General features: G+C 49.7%; 1 protein-coding gene across 1 annotated transcript; it reads left to right on the forward strand.

Annotated features, from left to right (window-relative positions):
• The first annotated feature begins 8,493 nt into the window (after nt 1-8,493).
• TRAF1 (TNF receptor associated factor 1) lies at nt 8,494-19,726 on the forward strand. The gene is made up of 11 exons (XM_058818417.1): nt 8,494-8,624; nt 9,942-10,161; nt 10,781-10,865; nt 12,245-12,343; nt 13,241-13,402; nt 15,598-15,669; nt 16,250-16,315; nt 16,516-16,920; nt 17,386-17,563; nt 18,112-18,260; nt 19,312-19,726. The coding sequence occupies exons 2-11, from the start codon at nt 9,953-9,955 to the stop codon at nt 19,525-19,527; spliced, it is 1,641 nt and encodes a 546-aa protein (XP_058674400.1). The 5' UTR covers nt 8,494-8,624; nt 9,942-9,952; the 3' UTR covers nt 19,528-19,726.
• Nucleotides 19,727-25,634: the final 5,908 nt, after the last annotated feature.

Genomic DNA, 25,634 nt, shown 5'->3' on the forward strand with positions numbered 1-25,634 from the left:
CACACGTTTTTATTTGTATTGAGGAGTTGCCCAAAAGCAGCATGTCCAAGAACTTTAAAATTACTGTTTTCCCTCTCTCTTAGGAATATCTCAATCCAGGACATTTAAGATGTGGAAAGAAGATATTCAGAGATGATGCAATTTTTAATTTTGGCTCTGTGAGTATTTGACTTTTTTTATCCTCCAGACTTTCTAAGAAGCACAAGAAGCTCACACTGTGTCCAGTAATAACTGGATATAAACTCAAACTGCAGAGAACAGTACATGGAAGTGCTCAGTGGGGCTGTCTAGACAGGCCACCTGTAAATTTCTGCTTCTGAACTGGTGGCTGTGTATTGTCAGACCTAATTTTCTCTTTAAATGACAGGAGTGTGTCTTGTTTTCACAGGTGACTTTTGACATTTCAGTTCTATTGATTTTTAGTGAGCCAGACTGCAAAAAAGGCTCCTGAAGACCACTTATTTAAAAATAACACATAAAAATGCTGCTGTTAAATATCAAATTGCAGTCACTAGTTTAAAAAAAAATATTTAATCCTATTTGTTCTCTCTGTTTCTATTCAGAATTAACTATCCAGTATATCACTGGGATCAGTAATATACTTCAAATGCATGTATTTAAATTTGTAGAGATAATTAGCCCTGTGTAGGATAGAGGTGTGCACAGATCCCAGTGTCAGGAAGATTTCCCTTCCCCACCTGGCATGGTTTGACTTTCACAGCAAAACCACGTGGGGGAAAGGTATATCTGTGTCTCCATCTGCTTCCACATGCAAAGGGTGTTGGCAGATTTCTGCAGGACAAGAGAAGGTGGAAGTGACATGGGAGTGATTTTAGAGCTCAGTGTCAGCCTTGGTGCCTCGTGGTCAGAGAGTTCTGAGGCACCAAACAGCCCCAGGATTAATCCCAGCAAACATGGAAATTCTTGGAATAATCACTGCTTAGGTGACTCATCTGTATTATGAAATGGAAATTATTTCAAAGCACATTCTGTCCTTCCAAGCTTGCTGTGGATTCTGGACACCAGAGCTTTTCTCTCTGAATTGTACACAGTGTTTTTCTGTTCCTTGCTTGTTTATGTCTGTGATGTGCAAGTCTCCAAATGTTCCAGCCTTTGAATCCCCAGCCAAGAGCTGTAGTGCTTCCAGAAAAACTCAAATTTCCCTGCCCCACTGCTGCAGTGCTCCCAGAGGCCAGGCAGTGCCAGGTGCCTGCTCTGCCTCCCTGCTGATGAAGTGGCCCCAGAGCTCAGTGCTGCTGCCCACATTTATCTCCACTTTTCCAAAAAAAATGGATGGCTGACCTTGCCTGCACAGATCATCTCAAAGCAGGACTCTCTAAGGGCAATTAAATAAGTTTGGGCATTATACTTCCATTCCTCTTTCATATATTTCCCTTTGAATAAGGAAACTCAGCAGATGCCATTCAAATGTGATTCTCCCTGGGTGCTCTTGGCAGGCCTGAGTTGGTTGAATTCCAGAATTAAAACAAATCTAAGGGTTAATACTCTGTTATCCTTTAGCTCTTTTAAAAAATACCTATTTCTGTACATTTCCATTTGTATTTTACTGATTTTTTAGACAGCTAAGCATCACAAAATGAACTCATTTCTCTTTTCATTGCAACCAGAAATTAATCTCAATGGCCCAAGCTGGTGAGTGACTTGAATAGCCCAAATTCCAGCCTGTTATGCACAGTGACATGTGAAACTCACACTTTGCTCTGGGCTGAAAGCTGCTGGGCTGTGCCAGAGAGCTGTGACTAATTTAGGGAGAGAGCCAAAGGGTGCCTTTCTCTGGCCTTTGTTCCCCAAGCAGGGAAGAAGTGATTTTGTGTGCAGAATCCTTCAGGACATGCCACAAGCCCTAGGTACTCATACTCAGCCAAGTGCTCTGCCAAAAATGGTGTGGAATTAGGAATACCTGGCAATTTTAGAAGAGGAATGGTAAATCCCAACTGCAGGTTAGTGTCATTACTAGTATTACTAATATTATTACTAGTATTATTAGTTCTGAATACCTCCATAATGACAGCCACAAGTCTCTCCTGGCTGGCCCCAACACATTTATTAAATACTAGGGAGAAGAATGCTCCCATGAGCTAGGAGGGTGCAAGCCCAAGTTAGCACATAATTTTGATTTTGTTATGATGCTCCACTTTCATCTGAAATTATTTGGAATGGGAGAAATATTCACTTCATCCCAGTGAGTTTGCTCAATGTATCTGGCAATGCAAAGCCAGAATATCACACCAAAATTCTTTTCTGTATTTGCACAGCAGTGTGGATGTTCAGTGTAGGGACAGTCCCTCTTTTGAGTAAACAGGTAGAGCAATACAAAATCCTTTAATAAAATCCTTGGTAGGATTCTTTTCCAGTTCAAAACTCTTTTAATAAACATTATCAAACACTCATTTCCACAAAGGAGGAGCTGTGGAATCAGCTGGCAGGGGTCTGTAACTCCATTTACAGAAGGGGTGTCAGGAGATGAGTGAAAACTGGGTAAGGAAATCCATCTTTTCTCTTGAGTGGAGATTATTTTGTAATATTAAAAAATCACTGTCTGGGAGCTGCCAATTTGGTGTCCATCCATGGTGGATGTCTCACTTGACCCTGCCTACAGAGGCCTATTTTCAGCCCATGTAAATGTTAATGTTTAGACATGTCTCCCAGCAAAATGTGTTCTTAATCTCCTGCTGAATTCTTACATCAGAACACACAGAAATTTAGCATGGCTGTCAGTTATTTTTCCAGTAAAACACCCACCTTAGAGCAGTTACATATGCTTTCAATTTTTGGGATATTTAATAATGTTTTCATCTCTAATTAGGAGAAATATCTGGGCTTGGCTCTTTCATTCTCCTGGGAACCAAGAGTTTGCTTTTGCCAGTTCCTGGATCATTACAGAATTCCAGTCCTTGTGTTAAGTTCTGCTTTTCAAGTTCTGAATGAACTTGGAATTTGGATACATGTTTAAGTAGCAACCGATTTCCTGGAAAATACTAAACTGGATTATACACCACAACTCTCATAAAAAGAACATTCAAGTGTAGAAAACAATAGCAGAGAGATCCTGAGTAAAACTTGCTCTATTCAGCCCTTTCTTTTCTGTCCCAGGAAATATTTGCTACACACAGGGGGTTATTTATAAAATGGTTATATTTACCCACATTCAGAGCAAGAAGTCACGAAATGCAGATTATTCCTAAGGTGCTGTGGCTCAGACTATAATTCCTTTGTTTATTTGCTACTCGACAGCTAAAAGGAGCAATTTCTTTTACAGACAAAGTAAACAAAAAGTTATATTAGACATACTTTAAATCAGCTGAGATATTAAACCCCCAAAATTGGGATTTACAGTGGAAAATCTATTTTCTCTTCAGGGCAGCAGCCCCACTGGTGCCAGTTTAAAGGACTCCAGAGCACACAGAGGTTCAGGGCTGGGTTTAGTGCTCTGAGGCTGCTTCCAGGGAGCCCTGAGATGTACTTGAATTGTCTAATTTGGCTTTACAAGAGGAGCCCCAGCAGCACATTGCTACCACTGGCAGTTCCCTGCAGTTGTACCATGAGGAGCACATCCTCAGCTAGGACAAATCAGTGGCATTGAAATTATTTTGGAGGGAGCTACACTTGATATCTACATCTGCAGACAGAGGATTTCTTCAATTGCAGCACAGAAAACCAGTGGGAAAATTGCTTCCCAAAGAGGAAATGTGTCAGGAGCACCTGAGCCATCCCCACTGAAGGATGCACTGTGCCAGTTTGTACCTGCTGAAAGGTGAATTGCAAACTACAGACATCAGCTGAGGTGTTGGTGACAGGCTGGGCCTCAGTGGCAGCTGGGACTGAAATCATTCCTTTGCTGCATGGCTGATTAGCCAGGTTTCCTTCATTACTTATAAAAAGCAATATGCCATAAAAATATCATTATCACTGCCTAAATCATAACATTTTCCATTAAAACCTTCTGCCATAAGGTCCTAGAGGATATCCATCCCCAGGCTCTGACAGGGAGGTAGGAATGGGTGTTCATTTCCAGCAGCAGTGAATTCCAGCAGTTTGGAGTCGCCAATCTATGTAATATTAAAGGGTGGGCTTCTTTCTAAGCTTCTGTTTTGGTCAGGAGTCTCAAAAACAAGGTAGGATCAAAAGCTTCCTATGGAACCACGAGGGATCAACTTAATCCTTGACATAATCTAGCAGGATTCCATGGATTTATACCAGAAACTGAGGGGGATGTACCTGAACCCACATGACTCCTGCCCTGTCCCTGCTGATCCTGCCAACCCCCGTGCCCAGGGCTGAACTGGGATCAGTCCCAGTCCAGAACACTTCCCAGGGCTTTGAAACAAGATGTTCATGATAAGAAAAACTCTTGGATGTGACTTTAGAGAACCAGATTTAGGAAATGCCGCGTTTCCTTCCAGTCCATGTGTTGCCCCAAGGAACCCCAAGCTTTGCTTGTGAAGCCTCAGCACAATTCCTGCTGCCCTCCAAAGCCAGGCTTTGGTTGTTGGGTTTCTCCCAGGCTTCCCCTGAGCCTGGGCAGATGGGAGCATTCCCTGTGTGCCTCCTCCTCTGGCTTTGGGACTCCAACACCCAGTTTGTGATTCAGATGTTGGACGTGGAGCTACAGGTTTTGTTTCCTTGACTGGATTCCAAGGACACTGCTGGGAACACGTCTGGGATTTTGGGCTCTTGAGTCCCTCACTGGCACAGCTGCCAAGAGATCTGGCCTCAGGAGATGCTCTTTTAATTCAGGAGTTAAACACTTACCCATTTTCCCTATTCAGAATATAGCCCTGTCACTCTTTTACCTGATTTCCCCACTTCCAGCTGTAATTTTTCATTCAGGCTCCTCCTATGCTTAAAATTCAGATTCTTTTCTCCTTGAGAATGCTCCTTAAAGCATCTTGGTTTGTGAACACTCAGGAGTTTTCCTGCTTGCTGGAGCAGTGTTTTGCTGAGGGCTTTGTTTTTCCTTTACAACAGGGATAAAGAGAATTTTGTTTTCCCCTTGTGAAACCTCAGATAACATTTGGAGCTTCTGTGTTCCCTGGGTGTGTTGCCCATAAAATACAGGTACAGAGAGACATGTCAGTGGTGGTGTGGAAATTCCTAAGGATTATGAATCACACTGAAAAATACCATCGGAAAGCTGAGCCTGATGCTGTTAGTCATTCTGCAATAGCAGAGGAATTATGGGCTCAGTGGAGGAGAGATGCATGTTAGTGCAGAGTCAGTCTCTTTCTGCTTCTGACATGTGGAAAACATCTTCAAACATCTTTATTTTCACTGCTATTAGCAAAATGAGCAACTTTTGAAAGGGTTAAAGGAGATTTGCCTTAACCTTCACTTTCCCCTCTGTTCTTGTCATTTATGAGAATTAATGAAGATGTTAAATAAATCTGATGTTTCCTTTTTCTGTTTCCACTAATTAGTCCCAGTAAATCAATAGAATATCCACATTTTCCCAGCTGGTTTAGAGTCAAAAGATATCTGAAACTGAACTTGTTTTTTCATGTCACACATCCAGACTTTGGAAGAGTGTTCTGGCAGCCTTCCCCGTGGGCACAGCTCCCATTCCCAGAGTTCTCTCCAAGGCATTAAGAATGGAAAGAAGCAGCTCAGAATTTTCCAGTTTAGCTCAGGCTTTCTGTACATTAAGAGAAACAGAAGCACAACCACAAGTAGAGCAGAAGCCTTCATGTGGCCAGGGAGCTGAGCCCTCAGCTGGGGAATGTGGCACAAAGTGCTCCGTGCTGGGCTCACACTGCAGCCCGCGTCTGTCCTGCTCTGGGGGACAGACTGAGGCACCAGGGAGCTTCTCCTCATGAACCAGACCTGCCTGGCGGCCTCAGCTCAGAGGCAGCCTCAGAAATCTCTCAGTGAGTTACTCTGAAATGCTCTTGCTTGTAGGAAACCATCAAGGCCACTGGGATAGAGAGAAATACTTTCATTTTCTCTCTGCTCTTCAGGGGGATTCCTTGGCTTGGCTTGTGGAAACTGCTTAATGAGTGATTGCAATAAGCAACACACACATATATATATATACACATAAATTAAGTGTCTATTTTTGGGTGCTTTTCTCCTGTCAAATGCTGGAGATAGGTGCTCCAGAGCATCTATTCTTTGGAGGAAAAAATTCCTATGATAATTCTGTCTTATAGAGAATATCATCTGGGGAAAATCCTGAAGAAGAGCAGGGATGAGGAAAATAAAATCAATTCCTGATGTCTCTTGGAGGGTTACAGTTTAGATTCATGAAACCTAGTGGGAAGCTTCCCTGCTCTTGTAATGAAGGCTGGGCTGGTCCTTGGGGTAGCACCATAACAAAGCAGAGCTACAACTGGTAGTGGGCACAGACAGATCAAACTGGAATATGTAAAAAGATTTTATTAGAGACAGGAGGTTGAATGGTGGCAAAGCTGAGGGTAACAATAATTATGTTTAATGATCAATGATTCTTATTGATTTAATGATTAATGATTTAATGATTCTTCTTTTTTAATCTTGAATTGGTGGAACCTCCCAGACACTGTGTTCCATTCAGAAAACAAGTAATAGTGTGGAAGTTACAGACTCCTTCACATCAGAGCTCTGACCAGGCAGGAATCTTGACTTGAAGCACTGAGCTCCAGTTCCTAAAGTATTGGATCTCATGGGCACTGGATTTGCTTTTACTAGCAAATTTTCCTTCCTGAGTTTTACCCATTTTCAGGTTTTCCTAGAACACGTGCACATTTCCAGCTAATTTATACTAATTGAAAATCATGTTTTCATCAAAGAAGACATCCCTATCTTAAACATCTCTCTGAAATGCAACTCTCCTTTTGACTACAGTCTTTAAAACCCAGAGCATCTGAGCCTAAATTCCATTTTCGATGTCCTATGAAACTTGTAGCATTAAAAGTCTCAACGCCTTGGCTTGGTTTATAAATATAGGAATATGTTCCCTTATGCACTTTTTCCCTAGGATATAAAATGGTCATTCCCCCTAAATAGCAACACAGTGCCCTGCAATGCTGAGCACTGCTGGAATGGCTCTACAGTAAAACTAAGCTTCAAATTTTAATCTCTCTCTGAGCCACATCCTGTTTTCAGTTAACTGATCTCATATGGGGGAAATTTACCACAGGAAATCTCTCTAGTTTGGAAAGTACCAAAACCTTATCTTTAGTTTCTTTGTGTAATTCAGCACCTTTGGAGACAGAGGTGCAGCAGAATCACAGAAACTTTCAAGCAGTCTCAAAGCCAGAGGAGAGGAGTGAGGTAAGGGCACAGGGAAGAGGTGGAGCTGCCACTTCATCCCTGAATCTGACCCCGTGATCACTCTAAAATTAACATCTTTCACCTCTTTGTATCCCCAAAGTTTGAAAAACCACATCCAGAAATCTTTACGTTTCTGAAAGAGCTTTTAACTCACATCCTGGCAGAAACTGCTCAGGCGAAATTAACTTAGGATGAATTTTAACAACCCAAACAAAGCCAAATGTGTCAGGCCAAGGCCTCACTGGGGCTGTGTCACACTTTCCTCCTAGCTTTGAGTTAACACCCAGCCCTGCTGATCTGAACTACAGATCTCCATCAGATGAGCCCAGAGAGGAGGGGAGTGGAGCTGAGGTGTCTGTTGTGTCTGTCTGTGCTCCCCCAGCAGGGAAGGTGCCAGACTCGGGCAAACGCTGTGTGAGGAATCCCTCAGCAGCCACACACCCACAGACCCTGCACTGGTGCTCCTGTTCCTGCCAGGGCAGTGAGCACCCAGGGAAACACCTCTGCTTTTCATTGTCAGTGCTGAACAGGGCCTCACCCCAGGGATATTCCCCACAAGGAACAGTGCACAGATTTGCATGTACGACTCTTTTTCTGACTGAATCCTCTGTCAGAACTAGAGAGGGTGGCAGGCCGTGTCGGGGGTGAGGAGAACCTCCTGCTGATAATGAAACTTTGCTGTGTAGCATCTTCCCTGCGCTCTAAGAAGGCTTTGCAGGCATTGCTGAGCTCCTGTGTTTCCTGGCCGTGCCGCCCCGGGCTGCGTTGGAGGCTGAGGCCCAGCGGGGCCGCCCCGCCGAGGTTTCCCGGAGGCTGCGGAGGCCCGGGGCTCCCGGACCGGGCCGGGGCTGCCCCGTGCGGGGATGTCGGGGCAGGCAGGGCTTGCAGGGCACCATGGCACACCCGGCACCGCTCCGCTTGCAGGAACCGGCCGCCACATTGTCCATTTCGGCAGCCCGGGGGAATTCGCCCGGCGGGGCCTTTCCCCGGGCAGTTCCCCGTGCCCGCGGCCGGCACGGCGCCGCTGCCCCGAGCAGGGGAAGCCCCGATCCCGCCGGCCCCGGGGCGCGGCTCGGGCTCCCCGCTCCTCCCGGCCGGAGCGAGGCAGCATCGCCGACAGCCAGCCCAGCTCCGGTACCGCGGTGAGCGGCCCCGGTGCCCGCGGTGAGCCGCTCCGGTACCGCGGTGAGCGGCCCCGGTGCCCGCGGTGAGAGCTCCGGTACCCGCGGTGAGAGCTCCGGTACCCGCGGTGAGAGCTCCGGTAGCCGCGGTGAGAGCCCCGGTAGCCGCGGTGTACCCGCGGTGAGCGGCCCCGGTACCCGCGGTGAGCGCCAGCCAGGGCCCGGCGGGCTCAGGTACGGGAGAGGCGGGGATGCAGGGAGGGATGGAGAGGAGCGGGAGGAATGGAGAGCAGCGGGAGGGACGGAGAGGAGCGGGAGGGACGGAGGGGAGCGTGAGGGATGGAGAGGAATGGGAGGGATGGAAGCGGCGTGAGGGATGGAAGGGAGCGGGCCCCGCTGCGGAGAACCGCCCGCAGCCCCCGCACACACGGGCCCGGTGCCCGAACCGCGCCCCAGGAATGCCCGGAGGGCAGCGGGGCTGGCCGGGGCTCCCGGCCGCTCTCCGTCCCCAGAGCCGGGGTGGGCTGAGGGACCCCGGGCCGCAGCGCTCCGTGCCCCGGCACCCCCCCGGACCCCCTCGGTTCCGTGGCGTTTGTGCTGCCGGCTCTAGCCCAGGGCTCTGGCAGCCCCTGCGGGCACTGCCGAGCTCCCGCTCCGATGCTGCGGAGGGAATTGGCCGAGCCAGGCCATGGGAAACGCTGCTGGCTCCCACACGGAGCCTCCAGCCCGTGCTGTGCCCTGCTCACATCGCGGCGGTCTTAGCGCCAGCCCGGCCTGCCCACGGCAGCCTGCAGTCATTCATGTTCAGATTTCTCAGTCAGTGTGACTGCTGGTAATACTGAAACAGGGTAAGGTGTGTCAGTGTTGTCATGGGGTGAAAAAAAGCCTTAATGAAGGGATTATTATAATCAAACTGCGCCAGTTCCATGGGTGAAAACCTTCCTTGGACTTTCCAAGAAACACCAGAATCGATTTTGGCTGCATTTCCAAAAATATTCCACTGCACAGCAACCAAACTGACCTGAATGTGCACAACACCTTGGCACATGTGGCTCCAGGTGGGCCTGGCCAGAGCACAGCATCAAGGGCTTGTGGCCTTGGGATTTCCTTTGTCATTTCACCACAAGTCTTATGACTTCGGGAAAGTCACTGTCAACACACCAGCTGCTCAGTTTCTGTGTGTATGAAGTGAAATCACGAATTTTGAGAATTTATGTGGTTGGGGATTTACTCTGCAGAAACAATCCTGTGTGATGAGGACTGACGGGACTGGAGCTCATCCTTCTACAAGCTAAAAACTCTTGAAAGAAAACCCCAGCCCACCCTTTTTAGGACACTTTTAGGTCTATTTTTGTGTTGTGTTTGAGGGAAATTTTAAAGGTGTAATTTCCTGCTGGTGGCAGGTCAAACCCCTCTGTGACATTTGGTCGCGCCTGTCACTGCAGAGCCAGCCGAGCACAGCGAGGTTGCTGCTCAGATCTGGGGCTCTGCTGCATCCTCCCACATCCCAGTGAGTGTTTGAGCACCTGGATTGTCTCTCCTCTCATCCAGAGCTCGCTGAGATGGCTGAGAGCAGCCCCAGGAGCCTGCAGGACCCTCCCAGCTCTGCCCCTGATGAGAACGAGTTCCCCTTTGGGTACCCCACCAGCATCTGTGAGGACGTGCCTGGGCAGAAGTTCCTGTGCAGCAACTGCCACAACATCCTGAAGAAAGCCCTGCAGACGCTGTGTGGGCACAGGTACTGCTCTGCCTGCCTCACCTGGATTGTCAGGTAGGTGCTGGGCTGTGCCAGGGGCTCCCTGGCATTCCCTGCTGCCAGGATTTTCCATGGGGATGCAGGATATTCCCTGCCTCCTCCTTGTTCTGCCATGGGGCCTGATGGAGCTTTTCTGTCTGTGATAAAATAATTCTGATTTAACCTTAAAGGCTCACTTAATCCTTCCTTGGCACTTCACAGCTCTTTGATAAGAGATGTTATGGAGTTTTGGTGAATATAATGCCACATATGTCTGTATCTGTCTGGGCAAAATGGGTGTTTTCTGTGTTTTAAAATATTTCAGTTTTCACATTCTCTTTCCTACTTGGAGTTTTTGAATCATTCATGGGATAAATAGCATTCCATCTTTATTCCCATTTATGGTTCAGGCTGCCCTTATTTTCCTGCAATACAGATAAGATTAATGGACATAGTCCTGATCTTGAACAACAGAAGAGCAAAACTTTCTTAAACATCTGTGTGTTCAAGAATTGGCCTTTAGTGAACAAGGACTATGAATTCTGAGTGGAAATCACAATTTTCATGGGTTTATTTGTGGCAGTGCCTATACAGAGACTTCCTAAACTGCAGTACACTAATGGATTGGTATTTAATTTTTCTTTCTTTTTACCAGAAACAATAAAAATGCAATTTGCCAGAAATGTAAAGAGGAAGATCCTAACACTTTAGGTGAGGAAAGCCTATTGGCAGAAGACGGGGTAAGTTGTAGTTCACAGATCATTAATTCATCAATGACCATTCTCTGCAGTCATCATTGCACTGGAGTTCAGAAGAGAATAATCTAAAATGCAATAGCAGCTGATAGTTACACATTTTAACTTTAGCTTCAATAACTTGGATTTCCCAGAGTTTTTGATTTTAAAAAGTGTAATGGCAGCCTCAGGACTTCCCAAATCCAAGTTTTGCAATGTAAAATCCCAAACTCTTCCATATGATTAACTTTTTATTGTCTCAAAGTAAGTGGTGCTTTCCTACTTGTAATAATATGTCTTAACTGTTACTTATTATCCTCAGGAAGTGTTTTAATGGATTTTCCAACCTCATGGTTTCTTGTACCCCTCAAACATGAAGCTGAACATAATAATTGATACAAACTATGCCCTGGCCAATGTTTCATCTGTAATTTAATGGTGCAGATCTCTTCTTGTGTGATTTTCCTGGCAGATTGCTGTGCAAAGTGGGCCCTAAGGCCCAGTCCCAGCCTGTCCTTTCCCCTCCTCTCTCATTACATGCGGGGATATCAACAGACACATAATTTGCCTACATTTTTGGGGGAGAAATGAAAACAAACAGGCCGCTGGAAGTGGCATAAAAGCCAAAGTTTAGAAAGCAGCAAAAATAATGGATCTGCTGATGCTGAACTTGGTGACATCCCAGAAAAAACCCGAAATCCTCAGTTCTGGAATGAATTTCCCAATGACCGATGCCTTTAACTGTGGCGGGGCTTCCTCTTGTGCCAGGACCCCTATTTTAGTGCAAGGTGTAATATTAAAGTGAGCAGTATTTCATCATTACATAACAATTCTACAGTTCCTCGTGTTAGAATAACAAAAACCCATGTAGTGCAAAGAACAAGCCTCTCTCCCATCTGGTTCAGATTTTTTTAGCACGCTGCTAAATGGAAGCAGCCCAGATCTGAGCCGTGCTCTCGGTGCAGACTCTCAAGTGCTCACTGCAGCACGTTTAGGAGGTGTTAATGACCCCGATAATGAAATGCATTCATTAAGGGACCCCACAGGCAGGGTCCTGTCAGCACATCGCTGCATGTGAAATATTTCGGGCTCCTGTGAAAAGAAATGCAAACTAAGAGCTGTAGTTGGGCTCATTTTCGGGAAATTAATATCGTGTCAAATAAATTATTTTTGAGCGCTAAGAAATAAATTATTTCATAATTATTTGGGCTTCTACTGCACTAAGATTAACTTGCCAGGTCACAGAGTCTTATGTAGTACAGTTAAATTTTTAAAAATTAAAGATTTATCAAGGTGTGGATTTCTAGCACCCTGTTTCTATTCCAAGGATGCATCCAAAAGTGCTTTCTGACCAATGTTTTTTATTACTTTTTTTTTCTTTCCAGGCTTTTGGTGATGCTGCCATTAATAAAGAGATTTCTGAGCTCAGAGTCCGCTGTGTGACCCCTGGGTGCAGCTGGTCTGGTGTCATGAAGGATTTTGAGGTGTGTTCAAAGAGAGTTTACTCAGATTAACATGGGGTGGGGACAGAGAGGCAATGAAACCAGGGTATCAGCAGACACAAATTAATGCAATTAATTCGAATCAGTGTCACTATTGTGATTCATACCAATGTTTTTGTCTAAAAATGTGCCATTAATCTATCCCTGCCCCTGGCAGGGGGTTGGGACTCGCTGATTTCTAAGGTTTCTTCCAACCCAAATCATTCTGTGCTTCTGTGATCAACTTTAGCGGGGCTTTGGCCAAATCCAGAACATTCTGAATGAAACTCACATTGCACAAACTTACATCAGCTTGATATTTTATCCAGTGGTTTCCTTATTATTTAAATGCAAGGCTGCTACAAGGGGCAGAGCAGCTCAGTCTCCAGGACACTGTTCAGGCAATGTCCTTGGGATGTTTTATTGGAGAAATAATACCCTCCTCTGTCAATGTATTGATTGTATTCACCATTCTTTTCAGACTGATCTCAAATGCCTCAGTTAAAATATTTAAATGGGCAAGATTTGGCAAATCTGAGTAATGAATACAAGGGAGAGAGCTGGGGCCAGGATCGTGTTGTTTTTAAGCAAAAGCCCTAAGGGTCTTTTTAAGGGAGACCTCATGTTTGAATTTACCAAATGTTGTTTGGTTTTGGTTTTGGTTTTGAGATTTTTTTCAAAATTAATAATTAACAAAAAAAGCCCCAGTGAAGCTGGTGAATTTTTCACCAGTAATCTCAGTAACTTTGTGGGGTGGGACTTTACCCAAGCTTAGAAGAAATGCAGATCAGAGCCCTGGGCTGCCAGAACAGAGACTATTTATAGATAAATGTGAATATCTATTTATAGATAAATGTGAATGAGCACTTCACATGTTGCTTTATAACTTTGTACTTGCAGGAGCATCAGACTTTATGTGAATATGCTCTGATCCCCTGTCACACTGGCTGTGGGCACGTGGTGATGAGGAGGAAGCTGGCAGATCACTTGGAAAATGGATGTGTCAATAATGTGACAGTGTGTCAGCAGTGCCACTGCAGCCTGGCCAGCTCTGAGTGCCAGGTAAGAACATTTCTCTCTCAAATAAAGGCTTTTTATTGATGCTTTCAATGATCTCTGGTGCCATTTTCCCATCCTGATTTCGTTGCACTCGGGGAATATTTAATTTTCCTGAGTTTGATCATTTTCCCACAGGAGTGTTGGGGGAAAATGGATGTGATAATGTGCTGGTGATGTGACAAAGGGCCCTGGTGCTCCCCTGGTTTCAGCTCCTGCCTCAAAATTAGTCCTGGTGTGAGGCAAGAGAAAACCAGAAAAGCACAGACAGCAGCAGGAGGGGATCTTGAAAGTGGCTGAAGTTTGTTCAGACCAAAACTACCCACAGATGTGTCGGGCAGGATTCTGTCAGATATTATTTCTATTAGATCTGACCAGGTACAAATCTCCAAATTATCAACAGTGTCCACAGACCAGGAAGACTTCACCCTGAATCTGCCACAAATATCTCAGTGCCCATTCAAACATATTTGCTTTATATTTTTTTATGTTATTTGCTCAAAACAATGAATATTGTTCCCTCCAAATGATCCCAAGAGGATAATTGCCAGCCTTGCAGGTGGACACGGTGATTAAAGACCCACAGGAGAGGAGGGCTGTGAATATTTCAGAGATGTAAATAGTTCTGTGTGTCCAAAGTGTCACAAATTGGTGCCTTTCAAATACTGAGCTGAGAGATTTATAAGGAATATGAGTGCTCCTGGGGTAGGAATGGGCTGCTCTGCTAAAATCTGCTTCTTGGGCAGTCCTGGCTGCTGAGAATTTTATACTTTCTGTGCTGAAGGGCACAGACCCCCAAGAAAATTCTGTATTTGACCTGAGGCCATGGAGAAGGCTTCCAAAATGGGTTGATAGCGCTGGGATTCCAGGTGTGGAGCTGGATTAACGTGTGGGATATCTCAGGGTAGAAAACAAGTCCAACAGAGGAACAAGTGCCTTCAATCCCAACATCAACAAGGTAGAAAAAAGAAACCCAAACGTGCATTGCTCATCCCTCAGTGACGTGCAGAGAGAGGAGAACCCAGAGCAGGCTCATCCTGCCTGTGCTGAACCCAGATGTGAGAGCACCAGGAGGTGGCACCAGGAATTGCTGCCAGCCTTGCTGGGGCTGCAGGGCAGCCTGAGCCCGGCTCCTCCTCTGCCCAGAGCTCCTTTCCTCCCACTCAGCCGCCACCTCTTTGATATTTGGGTTGGGAAACCTTGGTAACCGAGCAGGGGGTTGGCCTTGAGGTGGGGCTTTTTCTCGGCCTCCTTTAGTACGTGTAGAATCCATTATCTGCTCTAATGAATTTGCACCGAGTTCACAATTGTGATTGTTTATGGGTATTCCACGTGTCCACAGCCCTCTGCGAGAAAATAGTAAATTCTGGGTGCTGCTCTTGCTCTCTTCGTTTTATTCACTCAGTTTAAGGTCTGGTGATTTTTTTGTATTGCTCTATTTTTAAATAAAATTCTCTCCTCTGAAGGAGAGTCCCACTCCCCCTCAAGAAATTGGTGAGCTGGAGGAGTAAAAGAGCAGAAATGAATACGATCGCTGACAAGATAAAAAGAGTTCAAAAATGAGTGAGAAAACCCCGTGGCTGCATTTCTGAGAACTGAAAGGGAAACCTCAGAACTGCTGTGCAGAGGAGCCTGTGAGGATGAAAACCACCCCTGTGCAGAGTGAGAGGGGAGAGCTGGCAGTTGTGTTAAATACAGATATTACAGAGCCAGGGGCAGGGATCATTTCACCCTTCCTGCAGGCAGAAAAGGCAGGAAGCTCCTGGGAGTGTGGTGCATTTTCTGCAGCACATCATGAGGGAGAATTTGGATTCCAGCCTCCAAAGTGTTCATGGCAGGATGCAAGAAGGGTCTGCACATTGAGCAAAGTGCATGGAGTCAATGCAGGAAGAGTTTATATTTTAATTTGAATTTATATTGGAGTTTCCTGTGCTGTAACCTGTTTATCTTCATATATATTTATATATATATATATATATCTGTATATATTTGAATTTCCTGTTCTGCTGGTCATTGTTGCTTCCTGCTCTGTAACCTCCTGCTTGTCACTGCATGTATGTGAGGGCACATTTTTGTGTGTGTGCACATGACTTGAACCTGGCAACACCTGCACATTGCCAATCTTGTACCCAATATCCCAGGGTGACCTTTATTTCAATAATTAAATAAGGTACTGAATTTTTTCCTTGTTTTAATGACAGGAGCATTCATGTGAAGGCAGTTTATGCAAGGAACAAAAACCTGTGCAAACAGAAACAGCATCAAGGGAAAAGGTGGGTGAAAGATGAGGGAGTGCAATGCAGCTTTATTTCAGTTAATAAAATTATCACTTGTTCATTCAGATTAAATAAACACCTGAGAGCATCTTCAGATCCAGCAGTTGTTTCTGGCTGCTCTTTACATCCCAGCAAACCCTGCTCACTGCTTCCCCTCCCCTGCTCCCACAATTACCTTCAATAATTATCCTCCCAATTAACCTTGTAAAATGGGCAAATATTTGTCTCCTCTCATAGCTTCAGTGAGAGCCACCTGACCAGGAGGTGCTGTAGAGCATTTCCAGCATCTTTGTGAGCAATTGGGTGATCCCTGTGCTCATTAAATTGTGTTTTGTCATTCTGGGGTGAGATGGACACCTCCCTGCCAGGCTGTGTGCAGGACACTTGCTCTCACCACACTCTGAATTGTTTTACCATCCATTTCCAAAGCTGATTGGGCACTGGAAGCTGTGGAATTACCTTGATTTGAATTAATCTGATTTATAGCTGCTGGATTTGTGGTTTAGGTGTTTGTAGGGAAATAAAATAATTCCCTTCAATTGGTTTTGATTATTTCCTCTGCTTCTTTTCTCAACAGAGCCACTCTACATCCTCAGCCAGCAAGGATGGCTGCTGTTTTTCTGAAGTTGGCTGTGCATTTAGGGTGAGTGAAACAGGTCCCTTCAGGATGTTCCACACCCTGGTTTGGACATTCCCTTCAGGGAAACGTCTCCCAAAACAGAACCAGCATTTCTGCTGCCAGGTGATGGAGCTGCAGCTGCACCCTGCAGCTTTCCATCTCCCAGGGGCTGAAGGGTGGCTGGGATGGCATGGAGGGGGCAGTGACAGCTTTGTCTCTTCCAGGGAAGCAAAGAGAAGATCCAGGAGCACGAAAAATCCGCAGTGGGAGCGCACATGCTGCTCCTGCTGCAGCACATGAGGCACCTGCAGGGATCCCTGTGCCCCAAGGGCTTCTCCCCACAGCCAGAGCTGAGCCTGAGGAGTGCAGGGAAAAGCATCTGTGAGCTGCAGATGCCAGCAGAGCCAGAGCTGGACTGTTTCCCTGCTTCTTCTGTCCCCGGGGATGAGTCTGTCCTGCAGCAGCTCATGAGGGAGAAGGTGATTTCTGAGCTGGAAAATAAGCTGCAGGTGTTTGAGAACATTGTGGCAGTGCTCAATAAGGAGGTGGAGAGCTCCCATCTGGAAATCCTGGCCTTCAGGAGGCAGAGTGAGCTGGACCAGAACATAATACGGGGCCTTGAGCTGAAGGTAAAGATGACAGCAGGGATTGTCTGGGTGCTTGTTCTGTACACAGTAAATGCTGACACACATCAGGGGTAGGGACCAGAACAGGAGTCTGAGCTGTGGAGGGCTCAGTTGTGGACACATATTCAGGATCTTTTTGTTGTTTGATACATTTTCAAACGTGGATCTCTAATATTTGTTCTCTAAATCCACGTTTAGGTAGTGAGATACTCCTGAGAGCTCTGGGTGTTAGTTTGCCATGATCAGACTGTGAGCAGGCAGCAGAGCTGTTTAATTGCCTGATCCTCTCACAGCAACATTTTGCCTGGAGGCCCAAACAACATCTCTGGGTATGTTTTGACATATTGCTGTCACTTAGGAAGGAATCAAAGCAGAGCTCCCAGAACATGAGGGCTCCAGAAGGATGCAGCCACCCCTACAGCAAAGCCTGCAGCAGGGACAGGCTGAGGACTGTTTTTTTCCTCTCAGATTGCAGAGCTGCACCAGTGCCTGATGCAGAAGGATGCAGGGCTGAGCAGCCTGCACAAGAGCCTGCTGTTCTCTGAGCAAGCCTCCTACGATGGCATCTTCCTCTGGAAAATCACTGAGGTGGGCAGGAAGCTGCAGGACTCTGTGACTGGCAGGACAGTCAGTTTGTACTCCCCAGGTAAAGCACAGGATGGAGATGTGTGTTCACAAACCCCAGCCCTTCAGAATCCCTCCATTTCTCCAGAACTCTGCTCCTTTCTGCAGCAGGAGCATCTTTGAGCAGCTCCTTAAGCCGGGCTGCTGTTTGTGCAGAGATCTGTAATGCAGGGCATGGATGTGCATTTCCAGAGGGCTGTGCTCTGGTTTGGGCTCTCACCCTGCCCTTGGCCCCCAGCACAGCTCCTGCAGTGGATCCATCCCTGCCAGCCCTCAGCTGGTGCCTGCAGCTCCTTCCCAGGGGGGCAGTAACTGGATTAGGTAAATTACCCTTGTGTAATTTATAATTTATAATAACAGGTCATTTTCACCAAGGTTTGAGGCACTAAAAGGATTCCAACCACTAGGTTTTCATTGCTTGTAATCTCCAGGGGGTGTTGATTTGTCTGCTCTCCTTTCTGTGAGAGCAAACCACGTCACACATTGCCTTTTCCCATATGCCAGAACACACATTATGCCTTATTTCCCCCCAAAAAACCATCCTTACTAATGAAGAGTTCTGATTTTCAGCTTTCTACACTGCAAAGTATGGCTACAAGGTGTGTCTGAGGGTGTACCTGAACGGGGATGGGACAGGGAAGGGAACCCACATGTCCCTGTTCTTCGTTGTCATGAAGGGAGATTACGACGCTTTGCTCCCGTGGCCCTTCAGGCACAAGGTAAGAAGGGAAACCTTTCCCATCTGATCCCAGCCAAAAGCCAGCACAAGGTGACTCTTTGCCTGGAGTTTTGTGGGAGCTGAGTGCTTTTCCACATCCCTTTCCAAAGGTGAGGAGCTGCCCTGCAGCCCTGGGTAGTGATTTGTGTCCTACTGGAGTCCCTTGCAGGGAAAGCTGCTCCTGCTGACATTCCAGATTTGCCAGGCAGGGTTTTCACCACCAGAACGTGGTGTTTGGAATATTCCAACCTGTGTCCACCTGGGCTAAAGCCAGACACATGCCTTGCTAAACACAGGTAATATCAGTTTAGGAGGGAATTATGGCTTGGTGCCTGAAGGCATCACAAGGGTGAGGTGAGAGATCCACTTACAGAGGTGCCACAGATGTCTGAGGTGATCCTGGGCTGGTTTTTCCCCAAAGTGAAATCTGATAATGGCAACAATGGTTAGGAAGGCAGTGAAACCATGGCAGGGCCTGACCTGTGCTCTGGCACTTGCCTTTGTGAGGTAATAATTCTGTAAACCTTTCCTATAAATAGTTTTACTGCCAGTTAACAGCCAAAAAATAGAAATCAAAGTTCCCAATACTCACTGTATTAAAAGATTGTTACAGATCTTTCGTATTTCAAGGTATAGAACAGTGAGTAAATAAAAGGAGTAACGAGGTGGGGATATATAAGTTTTGTCTTTTACATATTTGTGCATGGGCAGTTGAGCTGTTTCTTCTGATTCCAAAGCACAAAAACAGAATAAATGCAATCACTGTAACCAAACCCAGGGGCTTTTTAAGTTGTCAGGAGAGACTTTGGACTGTGCAGTTCTCTACCAAGGAATAATTCCTTACTTGATTTAATTTAATTTCACTTTATGGGTAGCAAAGTTTTAAAAACTTCATCTGGGAGTTCACATGAGCAGACCTTGCAGGCTGGAAACCTTTGTTACAGCTTGTATTTAATTATCAATGGAGCACCAGCTGCTTTTGCAGCACTTCTGCCCCTGCTTGGTTTGTTTTGCACCCCAGTAACTCCCCACTGCCACGTTCTGTTTTCCAGGTGACGTTCATGTTGCTTGACCAAAACAACAGGGAGCACATCATCGATGCCTTTCGCCCAGACCTGACTTCTGCCTCCTTCCAGAGGCCCGTGAATGAGATGAACGTGGCCAGTGGCTGCCCCCTGTTCCTGCCCCTGGCCAAGCTGCAGTCCCCCAAACACGCCTACGTCAGGGAGGACACGCTTTTCCTCAAGTGCATCATAGAGACAAATTAGCAGCTCCTCAAGTGTGGCTGGCCTGTAAAATAATCAGTTGTGATAAAGCATCACATTTCAAAAACACCCACCCCGTAAACAAATATTTATCAAAGTTTGTTTGGGAAGGAACTGGATATTCTGTGTGTTTTCCTCTGTTCCACCTTTCAAATGTTCTTCCAGGGACAGAGTACTGGAGTAATTTACCTAAACAGATCATGCTTCTCCTCTCTGTATCACTTTGACAAGTGCTGTATTTATTACAATCATTCATATTTTCTTATGATTTTATTTATTTCCTAAATAAAACTCACTAACTTAAGAAAGGCTTGGTGGTTTTTTCACTGTCAGATAGGGAATTGAGCAGCTTGGAGAGGTTACAGAAACAGCTGAGCTGTGCTACACTTTCCTTCCTTTTTGTTTCCTTTCCTTCTTTCTGGGGAAAGGAAGATCCTGTTGGAAATGCCCAGAACATCTCTGTGTATTGTGTATTTCCCTGAAAGCTGCCTGGCTGGGAGAGCACTTCCAGGCTCTTCAACAGAGCCCATGGAGAGAGCTCAGTTAGAAAAAGGGTGGATATGGATCAAATCCATGCTAAATAAACAAACAGACATGAAACCCGATGCCCAGGGCTCCTCCTTTCAAAGGCACAGCTGGCAGAGAGCAGCCGGATCCCAGCCTGATCCCAGCCAGATCTCAGCCAGATCCCAGCCAGATCTCAGCCAGATCTCAGCCAGATCTCAGCCTGATCCCAGCCTGATCTCAGCCTGATCTCAGCCAGATCTCAGCCAGATCCCAGCCAGATCTCAGCCAGATCCCAGCCAGATCTCAGCCTGATCTCAGCCAGATCTCAGCCAGATCCCAGCCAGATCTCAGCCTGATCTCAGCCAGATCTCAGCCTGATCTCAGCCTGATCTCAGCCAGATCCCAGCCAGATCCCAGCCAGATCTCAGCCTGATCTCAGCCAGATCTCAGCCTGATCTCAGCCTGATCTCAGCCAGATCTCAGCCAGATCCCAGCCAGATCCCAGCCTGATCCCAGCCTGATCACAGCCAGATCCCAGCCAGATCTCAGCCAGATCCCAGCCAGATCCCAGCCAGATCTCAGCCAGATCTCAGCCTGATCCCAGCCAGATCCCAGCCAGATCCCAGCCAGATCTCAGCCAGATCTCAGCCTTATCTGCTGTGACTGAGGGTGCAGGCAGCCGTCGGACCCAGCCCCTCTCCCGAGGGCATTTCCATCCCTGGAGGGGCTCCAGGAGCCCTGCGAGGCTCGTTCGGAGCCGGAGCAATCCCCGGATCCCCTTTCCAGCCTCGGGGCTCCGCTCCCAGCCCGGCCCTTCCCCATTTTCCTCTCCCACCCTCAGCACCAAAGCGCCTCGCTGAGGAAGTGGCCGGCACTGAAAGGAGCTGGAATCGGGGGATTATCACGAGTTCTCTGCTCCAGTAAATCATTCCTGTGTGATTCTGTCTGGATCAAACCAAACGAGGCAGAAAAATCACGGAGACTTTGAGGGAGTCAAATCAGCAGCGTTTGCTCCGTGTTTAATGGCCAGGTTGGCAAAGAGTCAAAATGCTCCTGCAGCTAAGACGGTCTGAAATGGTCAAGGACAAGGTTTGGAGGGAACTTTTTTTTTTTTTTTAATGGACTAATAAAGATGAAAAAAGTTAAAAAAAAAAAAACAGGCAAATTTTTGGTTTATAAGCCCTTGCTCAGGATAGGTAAAGGACTTTAACCTTGCACATGATGGCTTGAACTGGTTGTGTTGGTCACTCAGGTGGCTCCAGTGGGGTTGGGACCCTGGGAGCAGAGAGAAGAGAGGGAATGACCAACTTATGGGAGCTCCTCCTGTTGTAAGGATGTGTCCCATGGAACGGGCTGTTCCTCCAGCTGGAATGGCCCCTGGGAGCGGCTCTGGGCCGCCCATCCACGGCAGCCCCCGGGGCCAGCGAGAGCTGCAGCAGCTCCGATCCCCGCGCCAGGCCTGCAGCTCCCGGCAGCTCCGTGTTTGGGTTTCCATTCAATATTCCTCGGCTTCGGTCTCCAAGGCTACACGCCAACATCCAACCCCTCCTCCCACTCCTGTTTTCAAAGAAAGAAAAACACTGTGAAAAGAGGCTGCAGCGATTTCTGGGCAGTTTTCAAAGCAGAGGCAGCGCTGGGAGCTGCTCTGCCCGCGGGCTCTGCTCCGACATTCCCGGGTGCTCCATCCCCGTGCAAGGGGGAAGGCACCTCCCCACGGCAAGCGAGGGGTGTAGGGGAGCAGTTTAAAGGTTTTAAGGAAAAAATGGGAGTTTGGAGTAGTTATCTACACAGGGCTTCGTTCAAATCCTTCTGCAAAAGCTGAGCTTTTTGGGAATTCCATGGCCGGGAGCCCTGCCCTAGAGCTGTGCTGGCCCCACTCCCTGGCCGAGGAGGGTGTGGGGCTGCTCCCCTCGGCTTTGGCCGCTTTTGGGGTTCATTTCTATTCCCGTGCTCACAGAACAATCTGCTTTTGACAGCCGGGTACCCCTGCCCTGCCCCAGCACGGACAGTGGGACAGCCTTGGGTGCCGAACCAGTGTCCAGAATCCGCCGGGGACCGCCATCCCACAGAAAGGGGACATCAGGGGACAGCCAGGTGGGTGTGCAGAGGAGGAAGAGGAGGATGAAGAGAAGGAAAGAGAGGAGAAAGGAAGATGAGGAGGAGGATGAGGAGAAGAGCAGCACCCAGTAGCTCACTGCGGTGCGATCTGATACCAGGCTTGCTGGATGCTGTGACAGAAGCACCTGCAGAGAAACCAGAGTTAAATCTGCTTTATGTTGCTGTAATTATGTTACTAGAAAATACAGGACACATCTCAAATTCTGTTTTTTTGGTTTTTTTTTTTGTTTTTTTGTTTTTTTTTTTTTTTTTTTTGTTTGTTTTTTTTTTCACTTTTGTTGGAGACTTTTGTCCCAAGGCGATGTTCCCGTGCTCTCTGTCCGTGCGGAAGGGTTTCAGTCAGGTTCTCCCTGCGTACAGCCCCGGTGAACTCGCTCCAGCTCTGATTTCCGTGTCGCTCCATCCGCATTCCTGCGGCATCAGCGCGGGGCCGGGAGGGGGAGCGGCTCCCGGTGCCCCCGGGACAGGCCGGGACAGGAGCGCTGTCCCGGAGCGCAGCAATCCCGGGTATTTCGGGCACAGCAGCAGCCCCGGGGCACGGAGCGGGGCTGCTCCAGGGTTCTGGGTTATTTTAGTGCCGAGGTGACTCACGCTGATCCCGGTATGACTCAGGGGGAGCTGCCCAGGGGCTCGGCACGGCTCGGCTCGGCTCGGCGTGGCACACTTGGCTCACACGGGGTTTTGCTCACGCAGCCCCGCACAGGGAGAGGCGGGGCGGCCGTGCCGGACCCGCGGCTCCGGGAATCGCCTTTCCGACCCCTCCGCAGGTGCAGCACTCTGACACCACTTTAATGGGAAAGTTTGATTAAATTATTGGTTCCCGAGTGCCGGGTGCTGAAAGGGAGGCTCAGCCCGGGCCGTGCCGCTCTGCCCTGGCGCTGCTCGAGGTTTGTGACACGTCTGAGCCCCAGCTCCCGGGGCCTCATCCATCACGGGCAGGAAAGCGAACGGACTCTGCTTGGCCCAGACCCCGCACTGGGAATCAGCTCTACTATGGCCCAAGCAGCCTGGAAAACATTGCTTTTCCAGCACCGCTTTCCAACAAACACCAAATCCTACAGATTTCTTCTTGGCAGCGATCGAAGCATTTTTACAGCGACTGATTTTTCTCTGTGAGATTCAGAGAAAGGCTGAAAGGCTGCTCCCGCTTCCAGGAATCGCGGCGAGCACAGGTCGTTCCCTCTCGGGACAGGGCTGCGCAGGCACTGCCCGCATCCCACCCCTGCCCGCCCCCGCCCCGGGGCACCGGGGGAAGCTTTTCCCCGGCTCGAGGGGACAGCGGGGACGTCCCGCGTGTGGCAGAGGGTGACGGTGCCTCTCCACGGGCGGTGGGCGCGTGGCCGACCCTGGGTGCCCCGTCCCGGCCCCGGGGATGCCGCCTGCGCTCTCCGGAGCACCGGGATGTGCCGAGCCGGGATGCGCCCTGCCGGTCCGGTCCGCTCGGTTCCTATCGATGCCAATCCACGCCGATCGGTCGCTGCCGGTCCGTGTCACGCCAGTGGGTCGGTGCCAGTCCGGTCCGGTTCGGTCCGTGCCGGTCGGTGCCGCTCTGTGCCGTGCCGGTCCGTGCCGTGCGGTGCCGGTGGGTGCCGCGGGGATGCGCTGCGCTGCGGTGGGACCGGACCCGTGGGAGGCGGCGGGGGCGGCCCCGCTAATTGCATAACCGGGACGTCAATGCCGGCGGGAGCGCGGGGGAAGCGCGGGAAGATGGCGCCCCGCGCCCGGCCCCCGCCGCGCCCCGCAGCCCCCCGGGCCCGCGCCCCGAGCGCCCCCTGAGCGCCGGGGGCTCCGCGGTAAGGGCGGCAGCGGCGCCGCCGCGGGCACCGCGCGGGACGGGCGGGACGGGCGGGACGGGCGGGCGGAGGCGCCGCGGCCGCCTTTGAATGAGCCAATGGCGGCGGGGCCGCGGCCGCCGCTCGGGGCTGCCCGCGGCCACCCCCGGCAGGTGCCACCGGGGCGCGGGGGACGCGGTCCCGCTGCTGCCCGGCCCCGAGCGGCGTGGGGCTCCCGCACGTGTCCGCGGGGCCGGGGCAGAGCGGGGAGCCCCGGGAGGGAGCGGCGGGGCGGAGGGGAGCGCGGGGCTCTGCGGGAGCCCCGGGGCGCGGAGCGGAGCCGCCGCCGCGCTCGGACGCGCTCCCACGCGGGGACCCGGCGGTGTCGCGGCTGGGGAGCGCCGGGCTCTGCCGGGAGCGGGATCGCTCTGCCCGTCCCGGGGCTCCCGGGGAGCGGGAGAGTCCTCACGGATGGCAGGGCCGGGCAGAGCGGGTTCGTGTCGCGATCCGGACACGCGTGGTGCCGTGAGGCCACACGTGTGGCCGTGACGGGAGCCCCAAGGGGAGAAAAGTCCCTTTCGAGCCGTTTCCGTGGCGTCCTTGGGGATCGCGGCTCTGCTGTGGGTGCTTTCTCTGCCTCCTGCACCCCAAACCTCGTGGCGGTGACATTTGGCCGCCTGGGTTCGCTCGCTGTGGGTGGTGCTGGCACATCGCTGCTCCTGCAGCAGTCCCGCAAAACTGCGCGGAAATCGCGATTTTCAAACCACAGCACATTTAAAGCTTTTATTCCTTATGTGCCCCTTCCCAAAAGGGAACCACGCGGACCTGTGGCGTGTCCCGCTGCTGCGGGAGCCTCTCGGGGGTTAAATCCCTCTTGTTCGCCAGCAGCAAAGATTTTGGCTGCTCCCTGGATTTCGTGGAAAGGAACCGTCCCAGCGGCTCTGCTTTGCAGCGTGCTGAGCCCCTGCTGGCGGGGCTGAGCCGCCTCCAGCCTCGGTCCTGCCGGGCAGAGCGCTCAGGGATGCTGTGCCGTGCCGTGCCGTGCCGTGCCGAGGGCGGGTGACAGCGCGTGTGTCCCCTGCAGGCGGTGCCGATGGAGGGCGCGGAGCTGAGCCCGCTGATCCGCGATGTGTACGCGGCCGCGGGCCGGGTCCCGCCGGCGGCGCGGAGGGGCAGCGGCTGCCGGGAGCTGATGGTCCGGCTGAGCGAGGGGCAGTACGTGCTGTGCCGCTGGACAGACGGGCTCTACTACCTCGGCAAGATCAAGAGGGTAACGTGGGCACCCCCGGGAACGGGAGAAGCCGAAGTGGCGCCGGTGCCAGCGGAGCCGTTCCCTGGCTCGGTCCCCGGCTCAGTGCGTCCTTGGGCGTTTCGGGTTTCCATCCTGCCCCGGGGTGTCACACCCCAAACCCGAGTGCCCGCAGCCCCGAGGGACGGGATCAGGCACCAGGGAAAGCAGGGAAGTGCTGGGAATGGGAGCTGACCCACAACCGTTCTGCTCTCGTGCGGCAGGTGAGCGGCTCCAAGCAGAGCTGCCTCGTCACCTTTGAGGACAACTCCAAGTACTGGGTGCTCTGGAAGGACATCCAGCATGGTGAGTGTTGCCCCATTCCCCCTTTCCCGCTGTGGGACGGCTCCCGGCAGCCCGGGGACGTGGCTGTGCCACCGCTGTCACCCTGCTCCCACAGCCGGTGTCCCCGGGGAGGAGCCCAA

This window comes from Ammospiza caudacuta, chromosome 21 (genome assembly GCF_027887145.1).
Source record: "Ammospiza caudacuta isolate bAmmCau1 chromosome 21, bAmmCau1.pri, whole genome shotgun sequence".
Classification (NCBI taxonomy): domain Eukaryota; kingdom Metazoa; phylum Chordata; class Aves; order Passeriformes; family Passerellidae; genus Ammospiza; species Ammospiza caudacuta.